This window comes from Aotus nancymaae, unplaced genomic scaffold (genome assembly GCF_030222135.1).
Source record: "Aotus nancymaae isolate 86718 unplaced genomic scaffold, 86718_ANA_hifiasm-v0.15.2.pri h1tg000016l, whole genome shotgun sequence".
Taxonomy (NCBI): Eukaryota; Metazoa; Chordata; class Mammalia; order Primates; family Aotidae; genus Aotus; species Aotus nancymaae.
In genome coordinates, this window is record NW_026988428.1 from 672764 (window position 1) to 698814 (window position 26051).

General features: G+C 47.2%; 3 protein-coding genes across 7 annotated transcripts in view; all 3 read left to right on the forward strand.

Moving 5' to 3' along the window:
* Positions 1-1474: 1474 nt before the first annotated feature.
* On the forward strand, positions 1475-7972 carry LOC105728868 (golgin subfamily A member 2; the record flags this gene model as incomplete). The annotated part of the gene is given in 17 exon segments (XM_064376667.1): positions 1475-1591; positions 1721-1771; positions 1860-1953; positions 2050-2156; positions 3404-3462; positions 3792-3951; positions 4754-4815; positions 4921-5032; positions 5230-5308; positions 5543-5551; positions 5840-5879; positions 5881-6049; positions 6052-6141; positions 6403-6495; positions 7164-7203; positions 7206-7405; positions 7485-7972. Coding segments are annotated over 17 exon segments (1617 nt in total), but the record flags the coding sequence as incomplete, so codon positions are not given.
* Positions 7489-10959, forward strand: LOC135275354 (golgin subfamily A member 2-like). 2 transcript variants are annotated; one of them, XM_064376824.1, is made up of 7 exons: positions 7489-7531; positions 7984-8065; positions 8313-8444; positions 8616-8718; positions 8801-8900; positions 9013-9403; positions 10380-10959. In XM_064376824.1, exons 2-7 carry the CDS (start codon positions 8063-8065, stop codon positions 10545-10547), a joined length of 897 nt encoding a protein of 298 aa, XP_064232894.1. In that variant the 5' UTR covers positions 7489-7531; positions 7984-8062; the 3' UTR covers positions 10548-10959. The 2 variants fall into 2 exon arrangements, with proteins under 2 accessions (XP_064232894.1, XP_064232895.1); XM_064376825.1 differs by lacking the exons at positions 7489-7531; positions 7984-8065; positions 8313-8444 and having other exon boundaries at positions 8451-8718; positions 9013-9127; positions 9210-9403.
* A 7824-nt stretch (positions 10960-18783) lies between these two features.
* The window catches only part of BLTP3B (bridge-like lipid transfer protein family member 3B), a 90501-nt gene continuing 83233 nt past the window's right edge, over positions 18784-26051 (forward strand). The window contains exon 1 of one of the 4 annotated variants that reach the window (XM_064376822.1): positions 18784-18944. In XM_064376822.1, the coding sequence (XP_064232892.1) occupies positions 18886-18944 (59 nt within the window). In that variant the 5' untranslated portion in view covers positions 18784-18885. Of the gene's footprint in view, positions 18945-19131; positions 19413-26051 lie in introns of those variants that run through there. The other 3 variants (XM_012469260.3, XM_021675571.2, XM_021675572.2) reach the window with 3 other exon arrangements.

Here is a 26051-nt window from a genome sequence, read left to right on the forward strand (position 1 = left end):
CTAGGCCCCCTCAGTGCCTCTGGGCTCCACCCACCAAAATCTTGTCAGCCAGCACTGCTCCCTCAGCAGCCTAGCCCCGGCCCTCACCAGTTGCCCCAGGGTGACTTTGGGTGGGTGACTCCTGGAGCTCCCTGCTCCATACTCAGTTCTCACCTTCTGCTGCCCCAAGCCTGACCTCCCTGGGGTCTTTGGGCTCACATCTCCAAGGACCTGGGTCCTGGCCCTGCACCCCCTCCTCCATCTTGAGGTAGTGACTCAGGCATCACATTGATCTCCCGCCACCCCAGTGAGGAGTGAAATGTAGTGACGTCACAGTCTCCCTAGGAACTATTATTACTGCCACGAGACCAGCCTTTGATCTTAGGACCCAGCCCCCTAAGTGTTCTCACCCTCTTTCTGGTTCCTCTGGTCGCAGCGTAAGTTTCCAGCTGGAAGGGGAATGGAGACTATGGGACCTAGGAGCAAGAGGTTTCAGGCTGCCTTACTCCCTTAACATAGACATTGGCAGGGTGAAAAGCCCACACTTCCCATGTGAGTTCAAAACATTGACGGTGTCTTTGGGTGGCAATAGAAGAATGGATTTGGTTTGGTTTTCTCCCAGGCTTCTACTCTCCAGAGAGTTTAGCATTTTTTTCTGAGTTCTTCACCTCATATTTGAATTCTCCATGGTTCTGGGACCAGAGTACCCTTCAGTCAGTGGTCTCTGGAGTGAGATCTGCTCATTTTCTGTGGAACAGATCTTGGGAAACTGAATTTGACAGCTTGAATCTTCCTCATATCATCTCAACCTGGGGTACTTTGAGTGCCTGGGATTGTTGCCTCTCAGGGAAGTGCTAGCCTGACTGGTTGTCAGGAGCCCTGTGTTTCTGCCCTGACTCGGTTCTTAATTTGTTCTTTGATTCTGGACAAGCCACCTCTCCTCCTTGGGCTTGCATTTCTTGAGGAGATAGAGTTAGAGAATATTAAAGGTCTTTGTTAGTTCTGAGAGTTAAAGGTTTAAAGGCCCACTTGAATGTAAACCTCAAGGCCAAGGGCTCCTGTCTTTTTCCGTCTTACATCCCTGTGATTAAGAACCATACCTGGCTGGTATGTGCTGAGTAAACATTTGTTGAATGAATGCACCTTTCTAAATCACAAGCTGGCAGAAGGGTGGGCTTTTCTCAAACTTCATCTGTAGAGGTTTATGTTACTGTCCCTTTGAGAGAATCCAGATTCAGACTTTCAGTCCTGTGGCTATGGGCCAAAACCAACAAAGACCCAAATCCCCTTTCCTTGGGAACTTGAGGAGAGTTTACCAGTTCATGTTTCCACTGGGTCTGAGAACTTTGCCTTTAAAATCCATTCCTGGCCCCTGCCTACCCCTTCCTGGTTTGGGGAATAGAGTCAAGGGGCCACCCTCAGTCCTCTTCCTTTGATTCTCCCCACAGGAAAAAACAGAACCAAGAAATTGTGGATCAGTTGGAAGAAGTAACTCTTTGCTCACAACTTGACTGCTGGGTTTAGGGGGCACTCAGATGTAGAGGCCTCAGTTTCATCTCGCTCACTCCCAGCCTGGGGAAGAAGGCTCACCCCCAGATTCCACTCCATCCCCGTAAGTTCCCTGATAACTTGGTCCCATGGGTGGAACTATCCTAGGGCATTGTTAGCTTTCTGGGGGCATGTTCCTTGCTGTGCCATCTCTGCCTCCTCCAGTAAGAGCTCTGTCTTTCTCTTCCTATAGGAAAAGAAAGAATGCCACCAAAAGCAGGGAGCCCTAAGGGAGCAGTTACAGGTGAGTGGAGGGTGTGAATTTCCCTCTTGTCCTCTGGAGAATGTTTCTTTCCTCTTCTTTCAGCTCTTGCTTGGCTTTTCTCCCAAAGATTCACATTCAGACTGCAGAAATCCTCATATCAGAGAAAGCTGAGTTACAGACAGCCCTGGCTCACAGGCAGCATGCTTCCAGGCAAAAAGAAGGTGGGAATCTGGGCATCCCATCATCCTTCAACCTGGCACTTTGACAGGCCTTTAGGGGGAGTCCTTTGGGCTCCATCTCAACCTCTCTCATTCCAGGAGAGTCTGAAGATCTGGCCAGCAGCCTGCAGTATTCCCGGCAGCATGTGGGAGAGTTGGAGTGGGCTCTCTTTGCTTTCACCACACAGCAGAAGAAGGCAGACAGGGTGATTCCAACCACTTACCCCATTCCCTGGCAGCCTGGCTTCTCAGATGGAGGAGTGAGCCTAAAGGTCCCTTCTGCCAGATGGAGTGTCCTGCCCAGAAGGCAGCATGGGCCATTTCTCGCTGCTTTTATGTATGTTTGTTAGAGGCAGCCTAACAGACACTGCTGTGTTTGAATCAGCTGCTGTGGGTGAGTTGGGGGTGCTATGGGGAACAAGCACTGGATGCAGAGCTCCGAAGCCAAGTGCTTGCCCTGCCCTTACTTGGCTGTGGCCTTTGCCAAGTCCTAGGTATGGAATATGGTACTTGTACTGTGAAGGTACAGAAGAGTATCTTTAGTATGTTACCATTTGTGTAGAGAGAGGGAATGTGTGTGTGTGTGTACGTACATACATACTATGATAATACACATAAAACATGTCTGGAAGGATTCATAAAAAACTCGAGGGGAAGGAGAGCATTAGGACAAATAACTAATGCATACGGGCATAAAACCTAGATAACAGGTTGATAGGTGCCGCAAACCACCATGGCACATGTATACCTATGTAAAAACCTGCACCTTCAGCACATGTATCCCAGAACTTAAAGTAAAATAAAAAATAAACAAATAAAATAAAACACAAAACAAAAAACTCAGGAGAGAGGAACAGGGCGGCTGGGAGATATTTCCCTTCTGTACCTTCTGAGTTTTGGACTATGTGAATGTATCATCCTTTTAAAAAGTGAACAAAAGATTAATTTTGTCCTTCCTATCTGTGCCCCCACCCCCAGTGAACAAATGGGCTTAGAGAATCAGATATACCTGGGTGTTCAAATCCCAGCTCTGTCTGAGTGATGTTAGGCAAGCACTTAACCTCTAATACTCCATGCTTTTCATCTACACAATAGAGGTAATAATAGTAGCTATCTCATGGTGGTTGTGAGGATTAAATGGGATTGTTAACATGGTGCCTGGTGAAGCACTCAATAAAGGTTCAAACAGTGGTAGTAATAATGGTAAAACTGATCTCTCTGGGCCTCTGTTAGTCAACTATAAATTTGATCTCTTTCCCTGTCCTTTCCATGTTACTAAGTTCTTTTAAAAACAAATGAGTCCATGGACTTGGAAATGCCTTCAAAAAATGTCAAGTGTGATTTAGAGTGAGGAAGTGTTAGTGTGGAATAGTTATTGTAGCTATTGTTACTGGTCGACCAGCTGCTCCTCTGCCTGCTGTATCCTGACTTAACCTTTGGTCTGTATTTGCAGGACAACAAGGAGTTAACCAAAAAGAGAGATGCTCTCAGGCTGGAGTTATACAAGAACAGGTAGCATGGGGGAAGGTGGGATGGGAGGTCTGGGGGCCCTTAGCATGAGTGATGTGCTGGGAGGTTGAGGGGGTGCAGGTAATCATGGTGAGGTCGTCATACAGGTTTGCATGTATGCACGGCTAAGCTCTAGTGCCGGTGACTCATGTTGTAGCCTTGGGCAACTCATGTTTTCTGTCTGGCCTGCCAACTGTGACTTTTGATTCCTGGGGTTCCTTCCAGTGCCATGGTTCTGTGGTTGTAGGGCAAGGGTAGAGGGTTGATCACCAAAGCAGTCCTTTCTGTTCTTCATTCATTCCTTTCTCTACTGCCTCTGGCCATAACCAAAGCAATAAGGACCTGAAGCAGGAGAAATCAGAATTGGAAAAGAAGCTTCGAGTCCTAGTGACTGAGAAGGTTGGCATGCAGCTTAACTTGGAAGAGCTGCAAAAGAAATTACAAGTGACTGAACTCCTGCTTCAACAGGCAATTGGCTGCAGCCCTGGGGGCGTGGTGGTTGGAGCCCCATTCACCTGGGCCATGGTCTAGGGATCATGCAGGGTATGGGAAGGCTCCAGCCAAGAGTTGGAAAATTGGGGTCTTTGTTCTGGTCCTGCCATAGAATCCTCTAGAAAGTGCTAAAAATCTACAAATTGGGGCCCTGCCTTAGACCTGGGGAATCAGAATCTCAGGGTTAGGGCTTAAAAAAATTTTTTCCTTTTTTAAGCATCATGGATGGAAACCATTACTTTATAGGTTATGTTTATATGGCTAGTTAACGAGTCTGTTTATTTTCTTCTGAGGTTCAAGCCAACACTTTCACTATTCCATGGTAATAATAGAGAGTGGAGATCTTTTTTTGGGGGGGAAGGATGGGTCTTGCTCTATCACTGAGGCTGGAGTGCAGTGGTGTGATCTCGGTTCATTGCAGCCTCTACTCAAGCGATCCTCCTGCCTCAGCTTCTCAAGTAACTGGGACTACAGGTGCACACCACCACGCCTGGCTAATTTTTGTATTTGTAGAGATGGGGCTTTGCCATGTTGCCCAGGCTGGTCTTGAACTCCTGAGCTCAAGTGATCCACCTGCCTCAGCCTCCCAAAGTGTTGGGATTCAGGCAGGAGCCACCACGCCCAGCCTGAGGTCTTTTTTAAATTATTTAATTTTTTATTTCTAAGCCAAAGAAACTTGACAACAGAGTTGTACTGACTGAGTTGTACATTGACCCTAGCCCTAGCCCTAGCTCTTTTAGGGGGCACTGTGTGGAATGGCACGGGCTCCCCAGATCTAAACTTCTCACTCTTCACCATCCAGTTTGCTAACCAGCAGTTACAGCAGGGCACAGAGGAGTGGGCACAGCTGGAAGCACACCTGGGGCAGATGAGGCTTTGCGGGGGAGGGATGTGGAAGGAAGATGACCCCAGGTGGCCAGGAGCTGGTGAGGACCAGTGATAGTCCTTCCTAACTTCTGTGCCATTCTTGCAGGTAATAGAGTCAGTTAGATAATTACAAATGGAGAGAGACAAGTATGCTGAAAATCTGAAAGAAGAGAGCGCCATGTGGCGGCAGAGGATATAGCAGATGTCAGAGCAGGTGAGACCTGACCCTTCAGCCCCCGACTTTAGGTAGGTCACTCGATCTTTCTCGACATCTATCAAATGGGAGGACTACAACCAGAGCTTGTCATGGGTCTGGGCTGTGTGGAAGTGGGATCAGAGAGGGAGATGGTAGCCTGTCCAGCCAGCCACCAGCTCCTCTCTTCAGGGCCCTTTCCCCTGTACTTTGGACAGGTGCACACATTGAGGGAGGAGAGCATGAGTCAGGTACAGGAGCTAGAGATGAGCTTGACTGAACGGAGGAACCAGATGGGTAAGCTGGGGCTGGGGTGACCTAGCAGCAGTACTGGTGTTAGAGGGCTGTGAGAGTGACTTAGAATGCCCCAGGAAGGTGGTGGATGGAGGGCTTTGGGATAGAGGGAAAGGTCTGTGCCAGGAGATGGCAAGTCTGGTAATCTCCATGAACCTCAGTGTCCCCATCAGCAAAGAGGGAGGAGTGCCTATTGTCAGCCACCTGCAGATGTCTCTACAGAAAGTGATAGAGCAGAGAGGCCAAGTTTGGGGAGCCTTAGAGGAGCTGTGGACCAAGAGGAGAGTTTTTTTTTAAAGAATCCAGAGGCCAGCTAGGCGCTGTGGCTCACGCCTGTAATCCCAGCTCTTAGGGAAGCAGAGGCAGGAGGATAGCTTGAGCCCAGGAGTTCGAGACCTGCCTGGGCAATATAGCGAGACCCCGTTCTCCACAAAAAGGAAAAAAACAAAAAGACAAAAAAAAAAAAAAAAAGAATCCAGAGGCCCTTATTGTCTGCTTCCTTTCTTAGCTGAATCCTGCTCCTGGAACTCCCAGCAGGGCCCTCCAAGGTTGTGCAGCAGCTACAAGTGGAGGCAGAAGGAGCTGGAGAGTCTGGCAGGACAGCTCCAAGCCCAGGTGCAAGAAAATGAGCGCTTCAGTCACTTGAACCAGGGGCAGGAGGAGAGGCTGCTGGAATTAGAGTGGGCAGCTGAGCTCTGTGGGGAGCAGATGGAGTTGCCTAGGTAAATCCTGGAGATCATGCAGATGATGTCTGCACCACCATCAGTCACATGCTGTCCCAGAACTGTGAGCTCAAGGAGCAGCTGGTTGAGCTGCAGAGCGGCTTCATAAAGCTGGTGTGTGACCCCATTTGGAGAGCCTGCTGTCCTCCCTAACCCTCCCAGCCTTTCTTTTCCCACCCATAAAATGGGGCACCCTCATGTGAGATGGTACTTCTGAAGGCACCTGTGAGCCAGAACCCTGCTCTGATGGCTGTGGGGAAGAGGGAATAATTTTTCTAAACTGCCTTCACCCTTCCCAGTGCCATGGGAGGCAGACACCAAGTTCTGGGGTCTCCAGCTGCAGTGGGTGGCCGCTGATTGCTTCTGTCTCTACAGACTAACAAGAGCATGGAGATCACCAGCGTGCTGCAGTTGGAGCAGCACGTAAAGAGGGAGCTGGGAAAGTAGCTGGATGAGCTGAAGGAGATAGTAACCCTGCTCCATCCAGGAAGGGCTGGGAGGCAGGCACCGGGCTCTGGGGAGGGGAGGGGAGAGGCCAGAGGCAGCTCCAACCTGGGGGACAGGTGACCCCAGCACCCTCCAGGGCAGTCCTGTGACTGTTTCTTGCTTCCTGCCCTCTGACTTTTAGCAGTGAGCTCCTCCCAGGTCTGGACATCATCATCCCAGCTAGAGGCATGGAGCCCCCCAATCATAGGGAAAGGATGGTGGTATAAGAGGCTCCTTAGATTCAAACTAGAATTCCGGCCTCGTCTCCACTGGTCACCATTCAACTACTTTGCATCTCTAAGTCTCGGTTTCTTTAACTTAAAAAGGAAGTTAGCACCTTCTTTGCAGAGGTGCTGAGGATTAAATGAGATAACACGTGGAAAGCATTAGGCATGTAGCACACTTAGCAGATGGTGGTTGGCTCCCTCTGCTTTTCCACCAGTCTGTGGCCTACAGTTTAAATGGTGGGAAGAAGGGTGTGAGATTTGAGGCTGGGGAAGGAGGCATGGGGCTCTGGGCAAGGGAGGCAGTCTCTTAGTCCTGAAGCAAGGGGCTAGGGGCCTGGGTAGGCAACAGAGCCCCACAGTGATCTTGCCACCCTATTTATGGGCCACCCACCACCTGTCCTCACACCTAGGGTCTTTCTGCAGATGGAGCTGAAGAGCCAAGAGGCTCAGAATCTGCAGTGGCAGAAGACAAGTACCTGGGTCACCTGCAGCAGTATGTGGCCGCCTGTCAGCAGCAGGTGGCCATCTATCAGCAGCTGACTTCTGAGAAGGAGGGGCTGCACAACCAGTTGCTGTTGCAGACCCAGCTCATGGACCATCTGCAGCAGCAAACTCAAAGCAAAGCAGTGGCCAAGATAGCCTGCCAAGAGTTGCAGAAGACCCAGGTAAGGGAGTTGCTGAGGGTGAGGCCCCGAGGGGGATGACCTGGCAACCTCCTTCTCAGTCTCTTTCCTGCCCCCTTAGGAGTGCCTGGAAGCTGTTAGCCAGCAGAACCGACAGCCTCAGGCCCAGTTAAGCCTCATGGCTCTCCCTGGAGAAAATACCGGAGAGTGCTCACAGGAAGAGGAGAGAGGCCCAGGAGGAAGGGGGAACTGTTAGCAGTGTAGGATTGAGGAGTTAGAAGAGACCTTTAGAACAGCCGGTCATTATGCTGACTGGGTGTCCACACTAAGTTTGCCATCAATATGGTGACCTCCTGGGAGCAGGGGACCACCAGGTTGCCTAAGGAGGGTGAACTACCTCAGGTCAGAAGTGGAGCAGGTCAGAACTTTTGTGCTGTTGGTAGTGAGACTGTACCTGGGCAACATAGCAAGACCTTGGCTCTTAAAAAAATAAAAATAATAGCTGCTTATTCTCCCCTGGGGAGGGCCTTGCCCAGGGCTACACAGTGAGGGTGGGGGCAGAGGTTGGCCCACTCTACCCTTGTTGGGTTTTTTGAGGACCCCTCTGACCACCCCCACAGGAGACAGACTAGACAGTGAGGAGGAGGAGGTGCCTCAGTCCATGCTGAGCATCCAGAGGACTTGGAGAACCAGGAGGCCATGGTGAGCCTGACTCCCCCTGCCCCACCTTTGCTGCCTCTCTCTGTGGTCCCTCCCAGACCCCCTTCTGCTCTTGGTTTCCCAGCCTTCTGATTTCTCTGGCCCCTCACCCCTTTTCTGGGAGCCAGTGGTCAGACACCATTTCACCTGTGACTAACATGTACACCCTCTGAGGCCCTAAGGGAAGGTGCCTCCGGGCCCTATTTGTCCTGTGTATCCCCCTACAAGAATGCACACCTCTTCCCTGCAGGTGGCATTTTTCAGCTCAGCTGTAGCTAGCACTGAGGAGCAGCAGGCACTGCTAGGTGGGCAGCTGAAGGAGCAAGTCGTACACTGCCAGCACCTGGCTCATCTACTGGCCTTCACCCACAAGAAGCCTGAGGTGGCAGCCCCAGCCCTAGGAACTGGGGGCAATTCCATTTGGGGAGACGCACTGGGCCCTGCAGGCGGCCATGGAGAAGATGCAGATGAATGAGTCTTTCCTGGCATGGGCCAAGAAGGGTCGGGGCAGGCAGGTCACTGCTGAGATGTAACCCCATTATTTTGGCTCCAGAGCCACATTATGGAGCTCATGCAAGAGAAGGTGGGCCTGAAGGAGAGAGTCGAGGAACTGGAACATCGCTGCATTCAGCTGCTTGGAGAGACAGACACCATCGGTGAGTGGGAAGCCAGGGCACTGCAAGGGGAGCTGCACATCAGTCAGAGGGGCCCCAGCATCTGAGCTCTGTCCTCCTGCAGGAGAGTACATCGCACTGTACCAGAGCCAGAGGGCGGTACTGAAGGAGCAGCACCGGGAGAAGGAGTGTATCAGCAGGCTGATCCAGGACAAGGAGATGAAGGTAGGGCGTGGAACATCTCTGTAGGGTGGAAGTGGGGGTGGGGTGGGGATGGGCTCAGGCACAGGCAGAGGTGCAGTAGCTGAGCACCCCTCCCTGGTGTTGCAATTTGTGGGCTACTGCAACGAGTGGAGTGGCAGATTCCTGGCAGCTGCCCAGAACCCTGCTGATGAGCCTGCTCCAGGGGCCCCAGCTCCCCAGGAGCTTGGGACTGCCAATAAGCAGAGTGGTGAGTAGAGCCCTTGGGCAGGCTGGGCACACAGGAGCAGGGGAGGGCTCCTGCACAGCACCCTGCCTCCCTCTCTTCAAAGATCTTTTCAAGGTGAGCTTTGCCAGCAGCGTGGAGCCTGCACAAGGATGGGGGGGGAAGAGTTCTCCCTGTGACAGCCTCACTGCACAGCAGATCATGCAGCTGCTTTGTGAGATGCAGAACCCCCAGGAGTGCCCAGGCTTGGGCAGCAGCCCCTGCATTCCTTTTTTGTACTGGACGGATGAGAATGATGAGGTGAGGATCACAGTCATCTAAAAGCTGGCCACTGTCAGCAAAGCCTGGAGAAGTGGGACTGGAGGCTCTGCCCCTACCATGTCCCTACCACCCCTTCCCAGCCACCCCTTTACCCTTAAAGTAGCAAGCGTAAGACCTCTGTCTAATGGTGGGAGACGGGTGCAGATGAGGTGAAGATCACCATAATCTAAAAGCAGGCCACTAAATTAAAAAATAAAAATTATGGGATTAAAAAAAAGAATGGGATTAAAAAAGAAGTTATGGGATTAAAAAAAGTTATGGGATAAAATATGGGATTAAAAAAGTTAAGTTACGGTATATAAAAAGTTACGGAAAAAAGTTATGAAAAGAAGTTATGTCATTAAAAAAAGTCAGGATAAAAATTTTAAAAAAATAAAAGCAGGCCACTAGTCAGCAAAGCCTGGAGAATCGTGAGGCTGGAGGCTCCACCCCCATTATGTCCCTGCCACCCCTTCCCAGTCACCCCTTTACCCTTACAGTAGCAAAATAAGACCCCTGTCTAATGGGAGGCAAACATGCAGACCTTTTGCCACCTTGGCCAGGGCTGACTCCTTAAATTTCTGGATGATGATTATCGTTATTTAAGAGTCAGAGGCTCATAGAATTGGCTTGTTTGGAGGAGGCCTGATGGCCTCCTTAACTCTCACCAAAGCAATTTTTCCCTCAGTGGGGGCTCCTACCTTCTTATTCAGAGAGGCAGCTGAGGCAGGACGATGGGGCTAATGTAGACCAGGTGAGGGCATGGCCTACTGGGGTGGCCCCCATTCCCCAGTGTACATACTTTATCTGTGTAACATTGTGTATATTCTGGTGGTTGGGCCTCCCTCTGTATCATAGCAGAGGTTGGAGCTGGCATATGGGAAGGAGGTTCTAATTATTTGGGGCTGGGAAACATTTTTTAAAATTTTATTTTATTTTATATTATTTTAGAGACAGTTTTGCTCTTGTTGCCCAGGCTGGAGTGCAATGGCATGATCTTGGCTCACTGCAACCTCTGCCTCCCAGCTTCAATCGATTCTTCTGCCTCAGCCTCCTGAGCAGCTGGGATTACAGGCATGCATCACCACACCTGGCTAATTTTGTATTACTTATTGATATTGAAACTTACTTATTGATAGCATAGGACAGAGGAAGGAGGCAGAGATGGGGTTGTGGCTCCATGGTGATGCAACTCCTGTTTATTTTGCTTTTTATTTTGGAATAAATATGATTAACCCTACACTGCTTGGCCTGGTGTGTTCCTGTTTCCCTCATTGGGTCCTGGAGTTTGTGCAACTGAACCGCCAGCCCCAGAGTGTCTGAGCATGTCCAGCTGTGTTGTTGGGGACCTTCCAGGCGTGTTACCTGTATGCTGCCTGATGACACCTGGGGGATTCCACAGGGGCTGCCATGGAGCCTATGGGGTGACAGTGGGGCCCTGACGGTCAATAGGCTCAGAAGCCTGATCTAACGGTGGCAGGGAAGGCAGGTGCCAGCATCCAAGGGCACTGACTTCCATCCAGCCCAGGTGTCTTCCATTTTATCCCCCTGCCTCCCTCTCCTGTCTGTGCCTGGTGGCCTGTTCTGTCTGTCCCTCCAGAGTGCCAGCTGCCCCGCAGGCTCCCTCCTGGCTAAGTTCATGGCTCTGCCCCCTACTGGCCAGAGCCGGCTTCACAGGATGAGAGTGGGCTAAGCTCCATGAGCTTTCCAGGAAAATTGTCCCTTGGATAAGATAGGGCCTTTTCAAATGTGGCACATATACACCATGGAATATTATGCAGCCATTAAAAACGAGGAGTTCGCGTCCTTTGTAGGGACATGGATGAACCTGGAAACCATCATTGTCAGCAAACTGACACAAGAACACAAAATCAAACACCACATGTTCTCACTCATAGGCGGGTGTTGAACAAGGAGAACACATGGACACAGGGAGGGGAGCACTATACATGGGGGTCTGTTGTGGGGGAGTGGGGGGGACAGCGGGGGGGTGGGGAATTGGGGAGGGATAGCATGGGGAGAAATGCCAGATATGGGTGAAGGGGAGGAAGGCAGCAAATCACACTGCCACGTATGCACCTAAGCAACAACCTTGCATGTTTTTCACATGTACCCCAAAACCTAAAATGCAATAAAAAAAAAAAAAAAAAAAAAAAAAAAAAAAGATAGGGCCTTTTCACTGCTCCCAACTGCACCCTAGTAATGACTTGGCCCTTCCACTCCCCTGAGCTCCACAGACAACACAACCAGCAGAGGACAGATTCCCTGTCATACAGAAATTGGTTTTATTCTCAGCCAAGGGACAGCAGGACTGGTGGAGACTGTCAGGCCATGCGGCTGTTTTGACAGCACCCCCATGCTTGTCAGTGTGGTGGGGGCAGGAGGGATGGCAGGGGGCTGGCTGTTCACAGACCAGGCATGACAGGGAGGCTCACTGGAGGTGGCACACTTTGGATGGGGATTATTGGGGGACAGTGTTCTCTTGTAGTTGGGCCACAGGAACAGCATGGTGACTGATTCCTAGTGCTAGAGGCTAGGTGGTTAGCCGTGTGTAGGGGTGTGTGTGTGTGTGTGTGTGTATATATATATATAAATATTAGTATTTATAGAACAGGGCAGAGGCATACCACAGAGTGGACAGAAGTTTTCACCAACGGTCATGCCTGGGTGTGTCAGCTCACCACTACGATAGACCATCACAGATGAAGGGGGCTGGGGACTTGCAGGCTTGGAAAGGGAAGTCTCTGAAGAGGGATCTGTTTAAAGGTGGAAGAGGGGCCCGGGGCTCTCAGGATGGGATGGACTTGCTTGACCCAATTGGCTAGCAGTTGGAGAGAAAGCAGAGAAAAAATGGGAGAGAGAAAAGCAAGGAGAGAGCTGGTAAGGCAAGTCAAGCGTACGGCCATGCCGCAGCAGTGGTGGGAGGGCCAGGGAGTGGAGGACAGAGGCGCACGTGTGGCAAGGTTCCTGGAAAAGGGGCTGGAAGGGAAAGGGGCAGAAGATAGAGGGAGGAGCCGGAGCTTCACAGGTACTGCCTAGGGGCTGCGGCAGCCCTCCCCACCCTACACATGCTGGCCTCTCACATGGCACCAAGGCAGTGCACCCACAGTTCAGACTGATGCTCAGCCCCCTTGGGCGTCCCTCTTCTCTGGTCACATTGTCTTCCAACCTGCTCTCCAGGGCCACCCCTCATCTTGGAGAGCCCTATGCAACAGCCACCAGGCCTGATAGACAACAAATACTGGTTGAACCAGGAGGGTGAAGCTAAAAGTGATAGATGGCTGGAGGGAGTGCCAGAGTCCGCTCTGGGCAGTTAGAAAGCCCAGGACCCTCTGAAGGGACCTGGGGGAAGCAGGGAGGGTGGGCAGCTGGATACCAGTGGCCATAGATTTACAAATCTAAGAGGGGAGCGTCAGCTGGTTGGGGGGGGTGCGGGTCGCATAGGTGAGGCTTGGCCCTTCCTGCTGGGAAAAGCAGAAGAGAGTCAGTGGCAGGGGAAGCCTGGCTGGAGCTCAGCCGGGCCAGCAGGCACTATCATTCCCTTGGCTGAATAGCATAGGCGACCCCTAGGAGCAATAGGCCAAGGTGTGTGAGCCCACTCGCTGGCTATGGTCCTTCAGCTGGGGCCAGAGACACTGCCTTCAGTCACATGCCAGCAGGTATGACAGTACCTGGGAGGGAGGCAAGACTTCATCTCTACTTAAAACAAAAACAAAAAAACAGAAACAAATTAGCCAGGTGTGTGAGGCAGGAGGATCGCTTGAGCCCAGGAGCTTGAGGCTGCAGTGAGCCATGACTGTGCCACTGTACTCCAGCCTTGGCAACAGAGCAAGACCATGTCTAAAAAAAAAAAAAAAATTGGGAAAGATGGGAAGGAGGGCGATCACATCTTGATTTTCTCTAAACTGTAATTGAAATTTAGCTTTTCCTTCCATGGTGAATGTTGCTAGGAACAAACCTCATTAGTGTTAGCAGCACCTGTTACTTTGTTACCAATAGAAATCACAGATATTTTCATATTACACTGCAGCTGTTGCAGGCATTTTGCGATATCATTTTTGCTCATCAGTGCCTCAAAATTATAGTAATTAGACCCAACTTTGGATCTTGTTATTTAATGTGCCAATAAAGCATATCATGTAATATCACAAATATTTCCATAAACTTTTGATATAATTTATTTCCATCGCTCTCTGTATTTTATTTTGTGCACTTAAAAAATCTATTCTGAGAAGTCCATAGGCTTCCTCAGACACCAAACAGGTCCATGGCACAAAAAGGCTAAGGATGCTGGGGTCTAACCCAGAGTAGGTTTGCTGCCAAAGTGAGGTCTGGAAGTATTCAAATACAAAGAAATGTGTTTTTACAGTTTTCCGTGAGGCACTGTCTCTTCACCTCCCTTTCAGGTTGGATACTTTTATGGGCAGAACCTGATCATTTTCCTAAGAAGAAAAAGGCTCGTACAAAAGGGGGCAGAACCCAGGATGGCTATAGGCCAGAAGTGAAGATTCCAAAGTGAGACAAATAAGGGGGGTATCTCTTTATACTCAGTAGAAATGTGGAGCTGAGGAGGGATGAGGCCCAGGTGAGCTCCATGAAGAAGGGTTGGGATAGACTCCCTCTGGGAGGCGGAGGTTGCAATGAGCTGAGATTGCACAACTGCACTCCAGCCTGGGTGACAAAGTGAGACCCTGTCTCAAAAATAAAATTAAATAAACAAACAAAGAGTCTTCCTTAGAGCTCTTTAGTTGTTTACAACATTTTATAAAACAATGTAGGTAAAGAATAAGGCTAATCTATAATCAGAGAAACAAAGGTTACAGCTGCCTAGGTTATAGCTGCCTGTTTTTATGACTCAAGTGTTGTAATCACATTCCTTGGCTGAGACTATTTTAAAGTTCCAACAATTCATATTTGGAGTTATTTTCTTTTTCTTTTTTAAAAAATTGAGACAAGGTCTTTCTCCGTTGCCCAGGCTGAATTGCAGTGGCGTGATCTCAGCTCACTGCAGCCTCTGTGAGATCAAGTGATCCTCCTGCCTCAACCTCCCCAGTAGTTGGGACCTCGGATGTGAGCCATCATACCCACCTAATTTTTTAAATTATTTGTAGAGATTGGTTTTCACCCTGCTGCCCAGGCTAGTCTTGAACTCCTGAGCTCAAGCAATCCTCCCAATTCAGCCTCTCAAAGTGCTGGGATTACAGGCATGAGCCATCGTGTACAGCCAGAGTTACTTATTTTCTCAGTGGAAAGTTTCTTTGAGCCAAGTTTGAGAACTGCAACCCTGAAGACATAGATTTAAGTTTCCTTGAATATATGCTCCAACTAGAAGCAGTTACAATTGGTTTTGTTTTGTTTTTTGGGTTTTTATTGAGTGCAGTGGCGTGATCATGGCTCACTGCAGCCTTGACCTGCTGGGCTCAAGCAATCCTCCCTCCTCAGCCTCCTAAGTAGCTGGGACTACAGGCTCACATTGCCGCTCCTGGCTAATTTTTGTATTTTTTGTAGAGTCAGGGTTTCACCATATTGCCTGGGCTGGTCTTGAACCCCTGGGCTCAAGCAGTCTACCCACCTCAGCCTCTCAAAGTGCTGGGATTACAGGGAAGAGCCACCAAACCTGGCCTTAAGTGGGTTTTTAAAGGAAAAGAGAAGGAGCAGTTCTTAAGTTGCTTACCAAGAATTTACATTGGTTTATTAAAATAACATAAGCTATTTATTGGCTATATGTTGCTCTTTGTATCAGAAATTCCAGGAACATGAAGATAATGAATGAGGGTACATTGTGCAACTTGTGGTAACATTTTAGGTAATTTGGGCCAGGCACTGTGGCTAACACCTGTAATCCTAGCATTTTGGGAGGCTGAGGTGGTAGGATCACTTGAGGTCAGGAGTTCAAGACCAGCCTGGCCAATATGGTGAAACCTTGTCTCTACTAAAAATACAAAAATTAGCCAGGTGTGGTGGTGTGCACATGTAGTCCCATCTATTCAGGAAGCTAAGGCAGGTGAATCACTTGAACCTGGGAAGCGGAGGTTGCAGTGAGTTGAGATTGCACCATTGTACTCCAGCCTGGGTATTGCAGCTAGACTTTGTCAAAACAAAAACAAAAACCGGGCTGGGCGCAGTAGCTCACACCTGTAATCCTAGCACTTTGGGAGGCTGAGGCGGGTGGATCACAAGGTCAGGAGTTCAAGACCAGCCTGGCCAAGATAGTGAAACACTGTCTCTACTTAAAATACAAAAATTAGCCAGGCGTGGTGGCCTGTGCTTGTTTCTACTTTTTTGTCATTTTGAATAGCATTTTTCTGGTATCCTTGTACATGTATCTCTGTGCCCTTGTGAGAATATATTTGAAGAGAAGAATTAATTTGTAGAGGAGGAAATACTGAGTCAACTTTATTGGGATGACTACTGCCAATCAGAGGAAACCCTCTCAACAGCCTCCTCCCTGTTCCCGCAAACTTTGCTTCCCTTAACTGGGCTTGTAGTCTGGAGGGAGGGAGGGAGCTGACAACAGTGGTAGCCTGCCTCCCTCCTGTACACAAAGTCCCGGCAAGTGCAAACCTCTGCCTCATCCGTGTTATCCCACTGCTGAAGAGGTTGTGGTGTTGCCTAAAATGTGGCTGTGCAGGCAGTTTGTGGAGGGGTTAACTCCGACGAGACTTGATAGAGCATTTCCCAACAATTCTTACTCTGCTAACGCAGTTAGCAAAAGGTTATTCATTCACATATTGTGATAGCGCGATGAGAACATAAATGTGTTATATAATTTCTCTGCATTCTTGTAAAAAGGAAAAACAATGTGCTTTAAAAAACACATTGAGGGGCTGGGCATAGTGGCTCACACCTGTAATCTCTGCACTTTGGGAGGCCGAGGCAGGTGGATCGCGAGGTCAGGAGTTCAAGACCAGCCTGGCCAACAAGGTGAAACCCTGTCTTTGGGCGCCTGTAATCCCAGCTACTCAGGAGGCTGAGGCAGAGAATTGCTTGAACCTGGGAGGTAGAGCTTGCAGCAAGTTGAGATTGTGCCACTGCACTCCAGCCTGGGCAACAGTGTAAGACTCTGTCTCAAAAAAAAAAGAGAAAACAAAGAAAACTCAAACATTTTAGGTAATTTGTCAGCTAGTCTGGAAACTACAGGGAAAGAAATAAAAAATGAAAATGCCTTTAAACAATCAACCCTAGACATGGGTGGGAGAATGTGAGTTATGTCTTATTCTCCTGTCACTTTGGGTCTAATAAATTTTACATACCTCACATTTTCCAGACTGCTCTGAGCTACTTTTCTTTCTCATAGTCATTCTATTTTCTCCAACTTAACATTAAAGTTTTAAGATCTCAAAAAAAACCTCATAAAGTTATAAGATTTCTTATTTCAATCAAGTAAAGAATATTTTGTAAATCTTACAGTGCAGCCATCATTTTCTATTTATCTCTCATCCTTTAAAATATGCCATTTCCAGGCCGGGAGTGGTGGCTCATGCCTGTAATCCCAGCACTTTGGGAGGCCAAGGCAGGCAGATCACCTGAGGTCAGGAGTTTGAGACCAGCCTGGCCAACATGGTTAAACCCCATCTCTACTAAAAATACAAAAAATTATCTGGGCATGGTGGTGCTCTCGTGTAGTTCTCGATACTTAGGAGGCTGAGGCAGGAGAACTGCTTGAGTTCAGGAGACAGAGGTTGCAGTGAGCCAAGATCGCACCACTGTACTCCAGCCTGGGCGACAGAGCAAGACTCCATCTCAAAAAAAAAAAAAAGCTCTTTCTATCCTGTCTCTCCTGTTTTTCAGCCCTTTCTCATTTAAGCTTTTTCCTTTCCTCATCACTTACATACTCTTTGATCAAAATCATTCTTGTTCTTGGCTTCAGCTACCACAAATCGTAAACCAGAATTTCCACCCAAAACCGTAACCTCACAAAATTTCCACTGAGAAATCCTCAGAAAGCCTTAAAGGCAAGAAATTCAACAAGATCTTATTTCCAAAACTGCCTGTCCAACTATATTACTTAACTAATGGTGTGTCCCAAGCAAATAACCTCAATTACCTTCAATGTTTATTCTTAATTTAATCTCTGGAATGTGTCCTTCACCTTCTTCCACCTCTACTGATACTGTCTTACCTCTCACCTGAAATAATGCCACCACCACCTCAATGCCCTTTCTGCATCCATTCTGTTCCCCATCCTCTGAACTGACAGCATAATTGTAAATATTTTTCTAATTCAGAAATATGAATATCTTCTCCAATTCACCCATCGTAGAGGTCTTCAGGACTCACTATTTCCTATAAAATAATGTCCACATATTTACATTTACAATCTCATCTCCTTCCAACTCTTTTTTTTTTTTTTTTTTTTTTTTTTTTTTTTTAAGACGGAGTTTTGCTCTTGTTGCCCAGGCTGGAGTGCAATGGTGCGATCTTGGCTCACTGCAACCTCTGCCTCCTGGGTTCAAGCGATTCTCCTGCCTCAGCCTCCCCAGTAGCTGGGGTTATAGGCGCCTGCCACCATGCACAATTAATTTTTTGTATTTTTACTAGAGGTGGGGTTTCACCATGTTCAGGATGGTGTCGAACTCCTGACCTGAAGTAATCCATCTGCCATGACCTCCCAAAGTACTAGGATTACAGGTGTGAGCCACCAGGCCGAGCCTAAACTCATAGTCTTGTGCTGGTGAATGTTTAACAACTATATCTCTAGGAGGAAAAAGGCTTGCTTTCTTTGTTGTAAATACTGTCATCATGGCTGATTTCAAACTACCCTTGTGTACAAAAAGAGTCAGTCTATAAAATATTTGAACAGATTTATTCTAAGCCAAATATGAGTGGACCATGGCCCATGACACAGTGCTCAGAAGGTTCTGAGAACATGTGCCCAAGGTGGTAGGCGTGCAACTTGGTTTATACATTTTAGGGAGGCATGAGACAGCAATCAAATACATTTAAGAAATACACTGGGCCCGGCGCGGTGGCTCACGCCTTAATCTCAGCGTTTTGGGAGGCTGAAGTGGGTGGATCACAAAGTCAAGAGTTCGAGATCAGCCTGACCAACACGGTGAAACCCCATCTCTAAAAGAAAAAACAAACAAACAAAAAACAAAAAAAGAAATACATTGGTTTGGCAGGGTGCTCACGCCTGTAATCCCAGCACTTTGGGAGGCCGAGGCGGGCAAATAGTGATTGAGCTCATCCTGGCCAACATGGTGAATCCCCGTCTCTACTAAAAATACAAAAATTAGCCAGTGTGGTGGCACACGCCTGTAATTCCTAGAGCTACTTGGGAGGCTGAAGCAGGGAAATCAATTGAACCCGGGCGGCGGAAGTTGCAGTGAGCCAAGATCGCGCCACTGCACTCCAGCCTGAGTGACAGAGCAAGACTCGTCTCAAAGAAAAAAAACAAAACACAAAACCAAAAAAAACCATTCTGAGGAAATGAAAAAGAGAAGTAGGATGTGGAAAGATAAGTCAGCGACGGGTCAGCGATGGAGGCAGTAACAAGACCAGCGGAAGGGAGGAAGGAGGGAGGATTAAGCCCAAGAAGGTTAGTGGTTTGGGAGTCAAGGGCCCAGTGACAAGAGGGCTGCGCAGGACCCTGGCACCAGGGTCGCAGACCCCCCGCCCCCGCCCCCGCCCCCGCCCCCGCCCAGAGCCCGCCTACAGCGGGCTTTGGCCCCGCCCCGCCTCGTGCCGGCCCCGCCTGGCGCCGCCCCGCCCCCGCCCTCCCCCGGGTCTCTTAGGTGATGCTGCAGCCAAGATGGCGCCGACGGCAGCCGTGGCGGTCTGAGCGAGATGCTCCGGGTTCTCGGCGGCGGCTGTGGCCTTGGCCGGGGCCTCGGGTCTCTCCCGGTCGTGAGCGATCGGCGCCTCTCTTCCGGCCGGGCTAGCTGGGACAGAGGGGAGACGGCCACAAAGAGAGGAGGCAGTGAGCAACAGGACGAGAGCGCAGCGCCTCCCGCCTCGGCACCATGGCCGGGATCATCAAGAAACAAATCCTGAAACACCTTTCCAGGTCAGTGAGCGCCTTGGGCGTTGGGGCCAGTCCGTCTCCGCCCCAGCCCTAACTGGAGTCAGCCTGCAGCTTCGGGGGCGGCGGCGACTGGCGGCTGTGCTGGAGGCGACCTTCGGACTTCCCCGCTCCGGCCGGGGCAGAGGTCGCGGCCCCGACTTCTCGTCGCTGGCGGCTCCCGGGGCTGGCCTCACGAGTCGGGCCCCTGACGCGTCCTCTCCCCCGGCGGGCGCGCGGAGGAGCGCGGAGCGCGGCGGACTGGGATTGCTCCCGGCGGCGTCTGGGGGCGTCTCGGGTCCGCTCAGAGTGGTACTGCGCGGAGGCTGGAGGTGGCCTGGCGTCACCCAGGTGCCTGGTTGACGTGCTGGGCTCCAACTCGTGCTCAGTGCTCGTTCCCCTTGAAGCAGAGCGGTTCCGTTAACCGAGGGCGTCTGGCGCAGAGTGGACTCTCAGAGGAGGCTGTGTTCTCAGTGAAACGTTAACCTTGTGATTGTTGAATTTCCCCCACCTTGGCGTTCCCGCTCTGAGGCATCAGAGGGTGTGCCTGTTTGCACAGTTAGGATTTGTTTTATGTAAATAAGCAGAGTTCTCAGCTTTGGCAAGTTCTTTCTGGAGTCATATGAGACCCACATCGTACTTACTGAACAGTTTTTTTTTTTTCTTTTGGTTTTTGCTCTTTTTCCTCTGAAACTCTAAAATTCAGGGGATTAACATCTGTGGTAATTAAACCCAAGACGTCATTATCTCCATTTCACAACGTGGTTTTAGTCAGAAACATGACTCAGTAGACTGGCAGTTTGTTACTGCTCTTGGCTTCTCCATGTTTGTCTCAAGACACAGGCTAAATGTAGGATCTTGTTGTTCCAAGTTGTTACTAGCAAACTCAAAGCTCTTGCTTAGGATCCTTTTCTGTTCTATTTGTAAGTTAATTTTAACTAATTTTGGGGAGACACTCGGATATGATGATAGATTTGTATAGTAAACATAATTCTTGATTCCCCAGATTGTCTTATACCACAGGTTATGTATTGGGAACAGAATTCCTACTTCTGTGATTCAGCAAATATTTTCCTCATTTATAATATTGAATAAGATACAGCATTTTTTTTTTAAAGTAGCGAAGTATAGCAGCGTGTGTGTGTGTGTGTGTGTGTGTGTGTGTGTGTGTGTGTAGTGCTATTTGAACTCCTGACCTCAGGTGATCTGCTCTCCTGGGCCTCCCAAAGTGCTGGGATTACAGGTGTGAGCCACCACCCCCTCCATGAATATGTATATATGTATTTCTTAAAGTTATCACTCATTGGAAAGTTTCTTTTAAAAGTATATATATATGGTCCAATCCTTAACTATCTTATTTTGGAAGATTTTATCTATTTTTATTTTATGTCCTCCAGCCTTTCTTATACCCAGCTTTGTAAGAAAATTCAGATCTGCAGAAAATGATTTGAATGCCTATTTTCTCACTCGTCAAGGGATGATGCTACATAGCTAGTACCATTCCAGATGCTTAGGAGAAAAGTTAATTCAATCAACAAATAGTGCATTATAGTTTAATTCTTTTATAGAACTCCATTTGAGAGGGACTTAAAAATTATGAGTATGCATACCAAAGTATAATTAAAAAAACTTAAGAACAAAGATGTAATGGCTTACTGCATGAGATGGACAACACCCATATATTGAAAATTGAGTCCTTAGGGTTAGCTTTTATTTTATTATTAATTTTTTTTTTTTTTTTGAGACGGAGTTTCGCTCATTGCCCAGGCTTGAGTGAAATGGCCTGATCTTGGCTCACTTCAACCTCTGCCTCCTGGGTTCAAGCGATTCTCCTGCCTCAGTCTCCTGAGTAGCTGGGATTACAAGCATGCACCACCATGCCTGGCTAATGTTGTATTTTTAGTAGAGGTGAGGTTCCTCCATGCTGGTCAGGCTGGTCTTGAATTCCCAACCTAGGTGATCCGCCCACGTCAGCCTTCCAGAGTGCTGGGATTACAGGCTGGCACCCAGTTCTTAGGGTTAGTTTTTAAATCTGTATGATTTCTAATAGCTGTGTGGTAAATAGTGTGAAGGTTTTTTTTTTCAGAGATGAGTTTTGGGATATTTGAGTTTTCAGTTATTTCATATTTCGAAACATCCTTACTTCAGGTGACTAAAGAGTATCAAATTCTTAGTTTTGGTTAATTAATCTTACTGCTAATTGTTGTCATCCATAAAAAATAGTTATTCATAAATCTAAAGGCAGCTTATAATTGACAAAACAAGGCAGGTGTTGTGATAAAGTATAGTTACTCAGGTAGGAATGAACTTTTGAAATTACCTGGTTCAAGTTTAATTTTATAGAGTATCCAGTAATGAATATGTCACTACATTGACCACTGGTCTGGGATACAGTATAATACAGTTTACCTGGAAATAGTTAAACATATTACTTTCTAATACTAAGGCATCACGTGAGGCCTGTGTATGCAACCCATTGCACCTTCTCAAAGGAGACCCTTTCTAACCACAGAGTTTAAAATTGTGAGCCCCCATACCGCCAGTTCTCTTGCTTGCGTTATTTTTCTCCGTGGCACTCATGCTTGTCTGTCATAACACATATTTATTTCTTTAGGTGTTTGTCTTTCTCCACTTGAATGTAAACTCTATGAGAGCAGGGATTTTTGCCTTGAGACTGGCATAAAGTACGTACTCAACAAACTATTTGTTGCATGAATGGGTATATAACACGAATGAGCTTACTCTCCCTTAATGTTGCCTTTTTTTTTTTTTTTAACTGAGGCAAGACTACTGCCAATATTCCTTTTTTTTTTTTTTGAGACAAGTATTTCACTCTGTCATCCAGGCTGGAGTGCAGTGGCATGATCTCTCAGCTCACTGCAATCTCCGCCTCCCGGGTTCAAGTGATTCTCCTGCCTCAGCCTCCAGAGTAGCTGGGATTATAGGCATGTGCCACCACACCTGGCTAATTTTTGCATCTTCAGTAGAGATGAGGTTTCACCATCTTGGCCAGGCTGGTCTTGAACTCCTGACCTCGTGATCCACCCACCTCAGCCTTTCAGAGTGTTGGGATTACAGGCATGAGCCACTGTGCCTGGCCTACTGCCAATATTCTTATAGATTTGGGCATGACCAGTTTCCTGTGGCTTTAGGAGGCAGTGAGTAATTGAATCATTAAATAAATGTGGTACCTTTGGAATCCTGGAAAATAAGAAGGAAAATGACCTAGTTCTTATAGAGGTTTATATGAGGGGTCAATAAGGAGGAAGGAGGAAGACTATGAACCAACATGAGAAAGAGCTCTCGCTCTTAGCCTTGAGGTTGAAATATAGTGTAGTTGCAAGATTAAAAACATCTTTGCCTGGTTGAAGGGACTAGAGAAGCTAGTATATTGGGAAAGTATGAAAGAGGAATTTTTCTTAAGAGATTAACAAATACTTAGGTCAATGCTAAACTATTTGAGAAGTGTAAATCTAGGACTTGTTTCTTGCTTAATTGTTAGTTTGTATTCCAGGCATCTCTTGAGTTAATAAAAAGTTTATCTACTTGACGAATCTGGAATGAGGACAAGGAGTGTCTTGGTGGGACTGGAGGGAGGTTAAAGTAGTGACATTTTTCTGAAGTGAAACAGGGAAAGCTTTTGAAGGAGAAACTGCCCAGATCTTTCAAACTGTAATAGGACTGAATGTATTTTGGGAGGATTTTCTAGGCTAGTTTTTCACACAGGAATAGAAAGTTCTAAAGAAAAGTCATAACAAAAGTGAGAAAGGAAATAAGAGCAGAAGCTACTTTTCAACTCAAGACCTGTGTGTGTTTGTGTGTGTGTGTGTGTGTGTGTGTGTGTACATGTGTGAACAGGCACCTGCAAATCAGCAAAGTGGGCGTATATTCAATTAAGCCAGAACCTGAAAAGGGGCAGGGAAGTTTCTGATACAGACACTCTCCTCTCCCTCCCTCCCTCCCTCCCTTAGGCTAAGGGCATACTGTGCTCTGCACAAGGTTTCCTGGGAGTGATAGTTGACTGGGCAGACAGACACCTCACCTGGGTGGAGTCATTATATAGTTTAAAGCAGCAGTTGTCAACCAGGGTCAATTTGCCCCTTAGGGGACATTTGGCAGTGTCGAGATATTTTTAAGTATTAAGACTTGGAGGGGAGGGTAGTACTACTGCCATCTAGTGAATAGAGGCCAGGGACGCTGCTAGACTTTCTATAATGCACAGCATATTCCCCCACAACAAAGAATTATTTGCTGAGAAATGTCAGTAGTTCTGAGATTGAGAAACCAGTTTAAAGTGTACAGGTGTGTGTCATATGATTGAGCTAGAGTTCTGTGCCAGAAGTTGTTTTGACTGCAAACATCAGAAACCTGATCTATTTAAGTACAAAGGGAAATGTAACAGAAAGCGGAATATCTGAACAGCCAAACCAAGGAAAGAACAGAAACCAGCCAGCTCCTAGAATCTCATTGGAAGAGTTATTGGATCTTCATCTTAAACTAGCCTTAGGGTTTTTTAACTTCGGTACCATTGACATTTTGAACTAGATAGTTCTTTGTTATGAAGGCTGTTCTGTGCATTGTAGGATGTTTAATGTCTCCAGACATTGCCAAATGTCCCATGGGAGACAAAATTACTCCTGACTGGGAGCTACAGCTTTAGAGTGCTGGCCTATCTTCTATAATTCCCAGTCTCTGATCTCACCTGTCAGGTTTCAGAATCCCGAGAGAGAGAGCTTTTGTGACCCAATTTTGTCTATCCATGGTTCAGTTAGCAATGGTAAAGGGTTGTACAACAAAAATATGGTAATGGGAATGGCTGTTTTGAGTTAGACTTGTTGCTCCATTTGTCATCTGTCATAGGCACTGAACTAAATTAGATTTCCAAGGGCCTCATTTGCTATCTTAAAGAAATTGAACTTTATCCTGGGGATAAAGAATGACTACTAATAAAGATAAGAGGGATATGCTAATTAAAGCAGTCTAATTTTTGGAGTCTAGCATTTAGGAGAAATATCTAGGGTGGAAATACAGAGTCTACAAATGGACTCTGAGTAACTTAAATAGAAAATGGGGTCAGGTGTGGTGGCTAATGCCTGTAATCCAAGCACTTTGGAAGGCCGAGTCAGATGGATTACTTGAGCCCAGCAGTTTGAGACCAGCCTGGGAAACATGATGAAACTCTGTCTACGAAAAACACAAAAATTAGCAAGTCTCATAACCTGGTCTCAAAAAAAAAAAAGAACATTCATTACGGATATTCAGAAGGGTTAAACATGTGCAAGATTTTGTGCCGGAATGGCAAAGTGATGAGGGGGATTAGAGTGCCTCACTTTGTGTTGATGGGATAGGCCACTAGATTGAGGATATATAGGAAGGGGAGGAGAGGGCAGCAGCTGATAGCCTGGAGAGAAAAGGAGAGAACCATCAAAGAATTGGGAATGCTATCTAGGTGGAAGAGTAATGGAGTAAAGGAATGAGATAATTGGAAGGATTGGAGATTTTGTCTGAAACTGTCACTTTGAAGTTTAAGATTTTAGAGGTGAAGTGGATCTGGTTTAGGAAAAGCTACCAGATGTGGCCATAGGAGTGAGTTGCTGAAGAGAAGTTAAGGTGCATATAACTGAAGATCAATATGGCTTGTTCTAAAATCTTTCCGGTACTGACCATTCCTAAAAGGAAATGCGGTGTAGCTTATTTAGTCTGCCAGCCATTTTTTTTTTTTTTTTTTTGCAAATGCTAACTTCACATCATTATTGATAGGCTAATTATTTGCATCCTTCACTTTTATGGTAAAACTCAGTAAATAATTTTTGAGAATTTATGTATTCCAAGTTTTTGAACACATATATATGCCACACATCTCTAATGGGCATTAGAGATACAAACATCAGTAAGACGTTGTTTCAGTTCGTGGGAAGCTTCAGTGATCCCTATTCTAACATAAGAAGTGTAAGTATGATCACTAACTGTAACCTGTTTCTAAATTGGACTACTTGTCTGGCATTGTGGGTGATGTGAAAAAGGAAGAAAAAATTTTTAAAAATCATAGTTTTTTGGATTATAAATTTATGTGTGTAGGTTTGAGGGTTTTTAAGGTAAATTGATAGCATTTACCTTTTTTTTTTTTATTTTTGGTACAGAGTGTCACTATGTTGCCCAGGCTGGAGTGCAATGGAGCAACCTCAGCTCACTGCAACCTCTGCCTCCTGGGTTCAAGCAGTTGTTTTGCCTCAGCTTCCTGAATAGCTGGAATTACAGGCACACACCACCATGTCCAGCTAATTTTTGTATTTTTAGTAAAGGTGGGATTTCACCATGTTGGCCAGGCTGGTCTCAAATACCTGACCTTGTGATCCACCCACCTCAGCCTCCCAAAGTGCTAGGATTACAGGTGTGAGCCACCATGACCGGCCAACAGTATTCACTTTTAAATAATCCTCATTAATGTGGATTTTGACACTGTATATACTAGTTGTTTATTTAAAATAATTTACTGAGTGCCTGCCTTGTACCAGGAATTGCACCATACTGCTGGGGATGTAGCTGTTAACACACTAGGCAAAGATCCCTGCCCTCATGGAGTTTACATTTTAATCACAAGCAGATAGTAAGTACATAAATAGATGAAATACATAGTACAGTATA